General features: G+C 34.2%; 1 protein-coding gene across 1 annotated transcript in view; it reads right to left on the reverse strand.

Annotated features, from left to right (window-relative positions):
- The window catches only part of GBE1 (1,4-alpha-glucan branching enzyme 1), a 270358-nt gene that overhangs the window by 121978 nt on the left and 136339 nt on the right, over positions 1-12041 (reverse strand). Inside the window, exon 7 of the mRNA XM_073892065.1 lies at positions 10671-10880. Within this exon, the coding sequence (XP_073748166.1) occupies positions 10671-10880 (210 nt within the window). The remainder of the gene's footprint in view (positions 1-10670; positions 10881-12041) is intronic.

Genomic DNA, 12041 nt, shown 5'->3' on the forward strand with positions numbered 1-12041 from the left:
TTGTAACTGCTAAATTGATATATGTTCATAGTTTGCATGATACGTAAATTTGAGCTCAACAACTTAGTCTGGATGTGGAACAAACCGTGGAAGCTTTAAGAAATGAAACTAATTCTTATTATATTCTAGGAACTATGCTAAGAAGTGTGTCTATTTTTAATATTTAAAATCTTCCAAAAGTTCTCTGAGGTAGGTTCCTTTTTAATCACCACTTTAGAGATGGATGTGGACACTAGAATATTTAAAATTATGTATGCGGTTTGCATTTTATTTCTTTTGAGCAGTATTATTCTATCTGTGCCTCTGCAGGACTGCTGGGTTTCTATTTTGCCTTCTTATTTAAGGTACACCTCCCCTATGATTTTCCATGTTCCCCACTGCCCCTGCCAGCCAGCAGCCTCGCAGCAGGGACAGCGCCCTCCCTGCTTCTCTCACCACCCCTATGGCCTCAAAGTGTTTGCCATGTTTACCCACTTCATTTGATCACTAAGCTCCCCAAATTCTCTTCTTGTACAGAAGATGTCAGATACCTTACTTCTGGAAAGGGCTGGGAAAAGACAGAGAGAGAGACTATTTCTGATAGCCTTTCAACTGTAACCACACAAGCTGTTAGATGAGCTCAGGGAAGAAGCAAAAAGGACAAACTGTAGGTCAAGCAAAGCCCGTGCTAGCTTAGTATAAGGCAACTCTTAATAACACTTTGTCAGAAAGAAAAACATCAGGGGTAAATGGCATTCCAAACTGGGCACCGAACACCAAGCATAAAGGTATGATCTCCCTACTTACAGCCATTGCCACATCAATGCCACTCAAAACAGAAAGACCAGAGGACTGTAAGAATGAAGTAGGCCCTTCCTGCCTGAATTAGCCTAGATACTGTTACCAAAAACAGCCTAGCCATTACAGTAAAAAACCCCATTATTGGGAAAGAGTAAATAATCTGATGGACAATAAATGTTCTGAGAATAAAAACCAGAACACAGCACCACAAAATATTGTCCTAAGAAATACAAAAGATGGCCCTGATTTAAGTTAATTCAATACTGTTTAATACAATGCCTTTTGCACCAGAAAATTTGAAAATAGTACGTAGAGAGATATTTTGCTTATCCCACATTGGAAGGGAAAAAAGTAGTCCACGCAAATAAAGTTTTCACAGTAATCCCCATCAAAAAAATTGCTGACAAAAAAAAAAAATTGCTGAACGATAACTTTAACTTAATTCTTAAAACATTTAAAATTTTAACCTTTTATTTTTTTAAAGATTTTATTTATTTATTTGGCAGAGAGAGACACACAGAGAGAGGGAACACAAGCAGGGGGAGCGGGAGAGGGAGAAGCAGGCTTCCCGCGGAGCAGGGAGCCCGATGCAGAGCTCGATCCCAGGACCTCCTGAGATCATGACCTGAGCTGAAGGCAGATGCTTAACGACTGAGCCACCCAGGCATCCCAAAATTTTAACCTTTTTAACAGAAATACTTCGAAGTTACATTTTCCTTTCTCCTGCCATCTTAAAAGAAAATTTTCAAACACGACGAAGTTTTTTTTTAATGACTCACGTTCATTATGATTATTCTACATGGCAGTTTGCTTAATGACGCTCAGAGAGACAACTGAGGCGTGGGACTGTTTGCTGCTACACCCAAGTGGCCTTATATTGCTGAGTTTTCCACTCTGGTTTCGATCTTGGTGGTTCTCTCTCTCTCCACCACTGCTCTTGGCTGTGACTTCTCAACACCACTAGATGCTGATCATCATCAGTCATTTCCCACCGATGTTCTTAATTTTGTGCTTCTACCAAACAAACAAAACAAAACAAAAAAACCCCAAAAACAAAAAACCAAGAAACCCCAGCTTAACAGGATTTTAAAATATAATGTTGAGACCACACGAACAAAGACCCACAGTGATTATGGCACATATTTTGGCTCATGAAAATAAAATGTTACTGTGTCCATGCCTCTAATAATGTTTCAACTGTTAAGCTACTTGGTTCATGATCCAAGTTGCCTAATTCCAAAACCACCTACTTTACATTATACCAGATCTTTACTATTATATATACATATATATATGTGTGTATATATATATATATAAAACTATATTAATTATATAATATATTGGCTGGCAGTATCTTTTGTAGCTTCCTTCACTGAATTCAGTTGGAAAGAACAGGCAACCCCACCAAATCAATATTGTGCAGTGTCACCTTCATGGAAAGCAAATTTGATAGTGAAAAGCTTATAAGGTAGAGAAAACTTGAGACCGCTTTACTTTAAATAAAATATATTCTATAAAAAACAATGAATTATTAACTTCACTTCCATATTTAATATAAAAACAACACACATCACATGAAAATTAAAAACAAACAATACCTATTTAGAATGTCACACAGTGGTATAAGTACAATGGAGAAAAATTCGACAAGAATAGGAGAGAGGGAACAGAGGGGGGACTAGAGGAGTCGTTTTATATCAGGTAGTCACAGAAGGAAGTTCAATAACGCCTCCAAATTGAACATCTCTTAACAATGGTGACCACTGAAATCATCATGATCATCATCACTCCATAAAAACCAGATGAATGCACCTGGACAGCTAGTCGGCCCCATTTGCTAACCTTAACATAGTACCAAGAACAGAGCTCAAGTTTTAGAAAAGTTGGCTATTATGCTGTTTTGTTTCCTGAAGCACTGAGAGAAAATGTTAAGTCTAACTGCTCCTGAGTTTTACTGATGCTTTCAGCAGACAGAATTTTGAAAGGCTACAGAGGCAAAGGTCTAATCTTTGGAAGATATATTAACCTGGAAGGAGACGATGAAATAAATCCTGAGGCTGAGGGCTTCTCTTACTAACAATGAAAGAAAAAGAAGACAGACTGAAGACCTGAGGTAAAACCAGACAGGGATATCTCACACATCACAAAATTTGGAGGGGAAATTTGGGAATTAGAGAAAAATAGGCCTGATTGCTAATCTATATGAATGGGGAAAAGCCTTCAAAAATGAATAATCTTTATATCACTTATAAATGTATTCTTCCAAAATTATAAGATACTCATATTTTCTGAAAAATAATTGGCTCAGTACAACATGGATTATTTATCTGCAGCTTAATGCTCCGGAAATCATTCAGCTAGGAAACTATGAAATATTATTTCATAACTTCGAAACTGCTAGTCCATACCCTAAAAAACAGACATGCTTAAACAAGTTGTTTTGTTACCCACAGATGGAAAACAGATTTTTTTCACTTTTTACTTGCTTGTTTAAAAAGGTCATTAACAAAACCAGATTATTATTATTATAGACTCCACATCATTTCCACACTTAAATGAATAATCATTGAATGGGGACTTTCGGACCATTTTCACTAACATGGACCAATGTCTTAAGCTAAAGAAGCTGCTTGGAGAGTGATGCACAGGGTTTTCAAATTTAAGGCAAATTACCAAGTAGAACTGTCCCGCTTTAGAGTAAGTTTGGATTTGAGAACGAATGTTACAGGTGAATAAGACCTAAACACTTAAGATATTTTCACAATATCCCTGTGCACCTAAATTTTGACTTGAGGGGAATAAACGGGGCAGATAATACCAGGAACAAAGTTCATACAAAGACTGTAAATCCTCCCCCCTGTGCTGTGCTCTGCATCAACAAAAGCCTTTCAGCTAGGCTGAATAATCTCATAAACCCCGTGAGAAAAGTTGTATTTCTACTATTCACACTCAAATCCAGACAGATTAGATTGATATAGCAAATTTCTTAATCTCTTTTACAAAAAAGAATTAGTCTGTTTGAATTTTGAGTCTAACTCTACTTTCTTTGAAATAGTAGATTTAACCATTTTCCTTAATCAAGCTGAAAGGAGGTTCTGGCTTATACAACAAAGAAATACTAAAAGGAGAAGAAAAAATACTAGGAAAGAAAAGAATTAAGACTTTTTATGGGATATCCAGCATTCATTGAAGCTATTAACAATCTTACTGTGAGATTTGAATATTCTTAATGAAGAATAGGCTATTATTTGTTTGTTTTTAATTGCCTATCTTAGAAATAGTTAGCTATGTCCAAAACTGTCTTTTAATCATTCATCATTTGCTCTATAAAAATCATCTTTTTTACTTTTTATAAGTTTATAAAGCAAATAGGACAGATATTTGTCTGTCTAAAACGATGATGTATTACCTCAGATAAAAATATGAAATGTTTGGATATGTATCCAAAGAAATTAAAAACATGTATTTTATTTTAGAGTTTGTGCTACATTTAAATATATTGAAAATATCACCTCTCTGAAGACATGACACTTGGTAGATGTTTAATGTTTGTTAAACAAGTCAATAGAATGAATGAATTATTCAGAAAAAGTAGTTTATTTTTTCAAAATCTATGATGTTAACCCAAAAAGTTTATTTTTTAAAAAGTCTACAATGTTAACCTTAATCTACCTAAAAATATGGTCTAATTCAGTGATTTATAAACTTTTTTGATTGTGTAAAGTATCAGTGAAAACTTTTCAACACATTCTCCCCTATATATATTTATTAATTGTATATATGTGTCACTTGAGTAACACATTAGGTGCACTGTTAACTCATACACACAAAGAAACTAATATTATTTTTTTTTAATTTTTAAAAAGAATTTATTTATTAGAGAGAGAGAGTGAGACAGAGCATGAGAGGGAGGAGGGTCAGAGGGAGAAGCAGACTCCCACTGAGCGGGGAGCCCTATGTGGGGCTTGATCCTGGGACTCCCGGCTCAAACCTGAGCCCAAGACAGACGCTTAACCGACTGAGCCACCCAGGCGCCACGAAACTAATTTTAAAATAAAGATAAAATAATCAAGGGTCTGCTTAAAGTTAAAAGTCACTTTGATATGTGATTTTAATACTTACCTTGGCTGTAACAGCTCACTAAAATATATAGATAAAAATGGGAGGATCAATGACTATATTACATTATAAAATTCTTTTTTCAACTCCCTCCATCATCTACCATCTTTGCTGAAATCTGACTTGTATATTTCCATTTTCCCTGAAGTTAGTCGGGTTACTTTTGCCAAGTAACCACAAGAGGATTCATTTATATTTATAACCAATGGGCTTAAGATATACTGAAACTGAACACATTTTAAAAGTTTGATAAAAACTACCTCCAAGATTTATGTGTATGCAAAGAAATTTTATGACTGAAATTGTGGCAATAAAATCACAATGATGGAATTTTTTTCTTGGTATTTTCCCCCAATGTTTTCTCCATAGCAGAAATTTCTTTAAAGACCATTACTTCAAGTTAATTTTTAAAATATCACCTGCACCCTGAAGGGAATGACTTTTGGTCTATTTTTTCCCCAAACTTCTGATAAGCATATGCTTAGGAGTTAACCAAGTATATAGGCTTTGTAACACATCCTAGGACATATGAATCTTTAAGTTTTCCAGATAATACCAAACTCTTTTCAAAAGTAGTTGTACACATTTACCTTTACTATGCTATTATTTCTTTGTTATTGTGGTCTTTTTTTTTAAGAAAGAGAGCATGTGGGAGTCAGGGTGGGGAGGGTGGGGAGGGCCAAGAAGGGTAGAAGGGGCAAAGGGAGAGAGAAAGAGAATCCTAAACAGACTCCACACTGAGTGTAGAGCCTGACTGAGGGCTCGATCTCATGACCCTGAGATGATGACCTGAGCCGAAATCAAGAGTCAGATGCTTAACTGACTGAGCCACCCAGGTGCCTCATGGTCATTTCTACTACAGCAAAAAAGTGAAATTATTTTGTCCAATGACATGTGCTTTTTGGTTTTTTGCTTTTAAGAAACCACAGAAAAGTACATGACTTTAAAATAATAATTTTAGAAGTTTCTATTCATGTCCTGGATGCTTAGTTTTTAAACATCTTGGTAATCACTCCTTAGTTAATATATCAGTGCACAATAAACAAAAGATTGATCATTAAGAACTGATTTGGTCATGATAAAATGTCATATATAAATATGCTAAAATTTTGTTTAGAATATTAGCAACTATGTTCATGAGGGTTTATCCCAGGAATGCAAGACCAGCCTAACATTCAAAAATCAAAAATGGAATTTACTATATTGACAAACTAAAAAAACAAAAAAACATATGATATCATAGACCACTTAAGATACAAATATCCACTCTAAACAGGGAAGGCCCCCATGAATTTCCTTCCACATTCTAACTTAAGGAAAAGACCTATCATGGTTAAAAACCCAATTATTATAGTGTCTGTACTAAGAAGTATTTTATTCCATTGATGATTATGACCTTAAAAAACAAACTGGATTTATTTTTGTTTCTAGAAGGAACTCTAGTAACTCAAGATAACAGTAGAGTATCTTCCTACCTAATAGTTGTTTCATCAAGAACCCATGCTGATGGAATAAATATACTACCTTTGTATCTAAATGTAAGGTTCAGGGAAAATATGAGCATTAGCTCTACTATGTTATCTCCTTTGAGATTCAATATCTTATCTCTGAAAGAAATATTCAACAAAGAAAAGGTACTCATTTGAAACTTTAGTAATAGTTAAGGTATAATAATTGTTTAGACTCAACAAATCTGCAGTTGTCTTGTTATTTTATCAAGTGCATTTACATAGTGCCAGAGAAATATGCAAAACAGAATTTAAAACTGAGACCTCTAAATTGTACCCATTATTTCTTAACTCTAAAAACTTCAGAAACTTACAGATGACAGATTTGTCAGAAAGTTCTCTTTACCAACTAGAGTAAGGACAACCCAATCTCTGTTATGAACTGTCATTAGTAATTTAGCAGAGCTAGAAGGTAGTTCAGCCAAGTAGACAGAAAATTAAAACATGGGCAGCTCCTGATTGGAAATTTATTCATAGCAGGTAATGAAATAGCGTAGTCAGGATCTCTGGTATTACTCAGAGTGAGAGATTTAATTCTGATAACTTTGATGATGGCACTTGAATCAGAGATTATAAACAGTGACAGGTTGTGACATAGAGATAGGATGAAATGAGCATCAGCAACATACCTTACAGAAGCTGATTCTATGTAAGATTAGTTTTTTCAAACAGTAAATATAATAATTTCAAAAATTATTACAAGTTTTCAAAGAAGAGTCTGAGGCCTTATGTAAACCATGTATCATTTTTATATATACTTTTCCATGGAGGATAATATTAATCAACAAATCAAAGATAAGGGGTGGAAAAGAACTTATATTTTAAAATATGTATCTTCTGATTTCATCTGGATAAGGAACAAATCCAAAATTACAGGCAGAGTAGCTACTCTATGGGGAGAATTTTAGTGAAGGCTAGGGTTTCATGTGTTATTTGCATGTTTAATGAGTTTATATTCATTAAATGCATTCATGTACAAAGAATGTTATTTATATTTATAAAAAGGATAATAACTTTTTATTTTGAATAACGTGTGCCTTTTTATACTTTCTAATTATCAACACTGACATTACTTTTATAATGAAAAGTATATTTTTAAAAAACTTGCTTATTTCAGACAAAACTCTCTACCACAGAAATAAGGCTTAAAAAGAAGTATTTCCCCATACACAGGTATTTCAATATTTTTTTGAATTTGTGAAATGGCATATTCATTGTGTGTGGTCAAAACTTGTTAGATGTGGGGATTTATTTATTCATTTTTAAATATTTTATTTATTTATTTGACAGAGAGATAGAGAGAGAGCACAAGTAGGCAGAGCAGCAAGCAGAGGGAGAGGAAGCAGGCTCTCCGCTGAGCAGGGAACTCGATGCAGGGCTTGCTCCCAGGACCCTGGGATCATGACCTGAGCCAAAAGCTGACGCTTAACTGACTTGAGCCACCCAGGCATCCCAAGATGTGGGGATTTAAAAACATAGCATGAAAATTCTTTAATGCTCCTGCCACTGAATGAAGGGGTCCATGTCCTCTGTCCTTGAAATTATAACTGTTTGACCTATAGTTTATAGAAGAAATGATGCTGGGTCAGTTTCTCGACCCAGACCGTAAGAAATGGAAGCCTGCATGTCCTGTTATCTAGTACATTCACTGTTGTAAGAAAGCCCCAGTAGGCTGTGAAGTGGGCTCCAAGAAGTGGAGCTGAGGCCCTCTGGCCCACAGCGTGGCTGAGCTCCTCGCTGACAGCCAGCACCAACTGTCAGTCATGTGAGTGAACCATCTTTAAAGTGGATGCTGAAAGCTCTACCCCTTAACTGAGCCACTCTAACTGACACAACATGAAGACAGGAAGAGCTGTCTGCCTGAGCTATGCCCAAATTGCAGATCTAGAAGCAAAATAAACAACTGCTGTTATCTGAAGTCACTAAATTTTGAGCTGGTTTGTTAAGCAGCAATAAATAACCAAAAGAACAGAATCTGACTTTAAACATGAATGCTGACTATAAAAATGGCTTTAGCATTCTACCAGAGCAATGTTATTTTACATCTGCTATAACTAATCAGAATAGAAGGAAGAAAATGTAAAAGAAAAGCTTTATAAGTTTCATCAACCTAATATAAATTTTGTCAAAAAAGCTTTTAATAAATTGCACAGAGTATTGAGAAAATAATTCCGGTCCAACAATCTTTAGTATTTCATATGTTGAGAAACCTAAGTATTAAAAAATTATTTGTTTAAATTTAGTGATTTAAATCGTTTAATTTGGCTTTGCAAGGTTTCATCTATATTGTATAAGGATGTCATAACCAGTAAGTATAAGCTGCTATAGAAAAAACTAATTCTATTAAATTGGAAAATATAGATATCAAATAGAATAGAACAACAATAATAAAATGGATTTTAAATGGAACTATATTTACAAAGGACTAGGCCTATATGACATAATGCAGCCAAAAAATTATTCATAATAAAAATAAGCCAAAACCATGCTATATATTATTTACCAAAAGCAAGATTAATGGTTAATTCCATAACAAAAGAAAACAAGTATTAAATAAAATGTTAAATATGTCTTAACTTCTGCAAACGAAATGTTTTTTAAAACAATTATGTATAATCCTTTTTCTTTAGAAAATTGGATGACTTTTAATGAACTATGAGAGCTCGAGGTAGAGAAAAACACACTATAATAAATATTTTAATAAAATAATCTTTTTAACATAAAGATCCATATACTTAAAGTATTTCTTTTTAAAGACACAGTTCTACAGAATAATTGCCATAACACAAAAATTGAACCATTTAATGTATACTTTTCGTAAGGCACAGTTCTGCAGTATAGAGTCAACTCTTATTCATCTACATATGAACCAGAGAGTTCAATTAATTGTATCACTTGCCCACAATCTACGTTTATAAGATTTTCTCAAGAGTGGAGTTATACCACAGAATCAGCACAGGTTCAGTCCTTTTTACTTGTTATAAATTCGTAGTAGGAAAAGCAATGTTCAAAAAGGTGACACAAATACAAAATACCTTTATAAAGGGAATTGTATTAGCCCCCAAACTCTGCCTCTTATAATGAAAAACCTGAGAACCAGAATGATTAATCGATTTGTTCCAGAATGAAACTAGGCCTGGAACCCTGCCACCCGCTCCACCTCTTGTGTCTTTTCTCATATGTTATGCGGCTTCGTCTGGCCTGAGTGATTCCTATACGGTTATGAAATATAAAACAATGTATAATATTCAGGAAAGAGCAAAGCAAAACAATTTCCTCCATATGAAAATCATCTAATTTGTGTTGAAAAATTAGAAATCTTCATTTTGTCAAGGTACTTGCTAAAGCATTTTTCTACACTGCTCGTTTTCCAGATATGTGTATGTTTATGTATAATGCAACATCCAAAAGAAAATTCATTAAATTTCTTTTAAAAATATTATAAAAAACTAGTTATACATTGATACTCTGCTACTTTTAATATTCCTGACAGCATATTTTCATATTTTCACTTATAATCAATAATGGATACAAACTGTTAGTATTTTTGACTTTTTTTGAAATATTTTTGCCATATTATGCTATTTAATCACCTAAAAGCCCTTTCTACTTAAATGGTAAAAGAAGTCAGAGGTGGGTTTAATCTTAATTGTTTCAACATTAAGCCTTAGTTTACTTTTATGTAACGTGGTCCTAATAATAGGACTTACCATGTGTAAGTAGAGTTGCTATGCAGAATAAATAAAATATGTAGCTAATATATCTAAAACACTTAGCATCATCCCTGACATATTACATACTAATAAATGTTAGTTATTATTAAAGTTATATTAATTTAGCTGTGATCAAGAACATGGCAATATTATTAAGATAGCATAATATGAAGTAAAATTTTAAAAAACTGCCTACTTAAAACCATGTGCATATTTCTATTAAAAGGAGATTTGCTATAGTTAATACAACCTAATAAAGTATTCTTTTAGATATTAAAAAATATTCACATTAATCCTTTTAAATGGCCATATAACCAATATATTTTAAATGACATAAGACTGGTAAAACTGAAATTTAACACAACTTACCACAAATACATGTGCTATTCAAAACAAGGTAAATTCTGTGTGTTAAATATTCCTTTTAAAATTTTAAATAATTGAACTGATTAATTATATACCAGTGAAAGACTACACACACACAATGAACTTAGTAATATTCCTTGAAATGTTTTTTAAACAAAGACATTTCCATATGGTATGTACCTACCTGGAGTAGGCAAACAATCGACTGTCCCAAAGATCATGATTCCCTCTAGGTCCAGAATGAAAATAACAGGAATCTGTCCCATCAAACATGTTCAGTCCATCTTCTGAATTTTTTGAAGCATGGCTGTGTACCACATCTAAGAGGACTGTGATACCCATTGAGTGAGCCGTGTCAACCAGTTCTTTTAGCTCTTCAGGCGTTCCATAACGGCTAAAGGTAAAGAATAAAGCAAAAACAAAATTGTATCATATTTAAAGCAAACAACTAATCATTTATTGTGTATCAGTTGCTTTACCAGTACAGTACTGGATACTTTAAATATGCAAATTCAATACGATATAATACTTAGATACAAGTCAATGTGGCATAATATTTTCTATAAAGGCATCCAATAAAAAAAATAGTAATTTAAATCCAGCTATTGCATGTAGGTTTACATCCCAGTGAAAATTCACATTTTGAGTAGGTAGGCAGTGAATTTTGTTTCTCTATACTCAGAGCTTCTGATTTCCTTCTCCAAGCCTACCTAGCCCGGACAGCATTGTCATCCCTGTTCATATACTTGGCCATCCCTGTGAATGTGTATGCTCAGGGTTGGGGGGCTCTTAGAGTATTTCTTTGAATATCCTTGGTGCCTTGAGTGAGACCATCCCTCTTGCACTTACTTATTCCCAAACTGGAATGCCCCAGGTGCCAGAAGGCCGAGAGAATGTGCCATGTCTGTCACCACCCAAGCAGAAAACATGGGTCGCTCATAGGCACAGGTGTTTGTGTTAACGGCAGTTTTCTTGTCTGCATGAAATAGAAAACAAATCACTCCTAAGAGGGAAGGCTTTTCTTAACTGATGTAAAATCTCAATATTGGCCTTCCATAGGATCAACTTTGCTTTTAAATAAATAATCACCCAATTGCCCTTGTGATTATTAATGTCTCACTTCCTCACTTGAGTGCAGGGGCTGTGACTATCTGGTTTCCCACAATACAGTACAGTCCTTAGTATATAGCAGGTCTCCTGGTAGCTAACTCCACTGGGCAACAAGACCTGTCTTTGAAAAATGCAATGTGATCATTTCATTTTTACTAAAATCATACTTGCACCCCCGTTGTCCTTAGGATGAAGACTGTGGACCTTATCATGACCTACTGCACTGTTTAATTTGGCTCCTTCCAATAACTTTAGATTTATGACACTTTACCCCTTTCTCTCCTTATCACAGCCACCTAGTCTTTTCTTTTTCTACTCAGTGAACAGCGTGTTCAGAGAATAAATAGCCTTAAAATTTCATTCATTTGTTTTTTTTCAACAAATACTTATTAAGCTATCTACCATGTGTCATGAAATTTTCTATACTCTGGGATTCAGCAGTGAA

The sequence above is a fragment of the Callorhinus ursinus genome, unplaced genomic scaffold, assembly GCF_003265705.2.
Source record: "Callorhinus ursinus isolate GAN/ISIS: 27379988/994484 unplaced genomic scaffold, GSC_fseal_2.0 scaffold1, whole genome shotgun sequence".
NCBI lineage: Eukaryota > Metazoa > Chordata > Mammalia > Carnivora > Otariidae > Callorhinus > Callorhinus ursinus.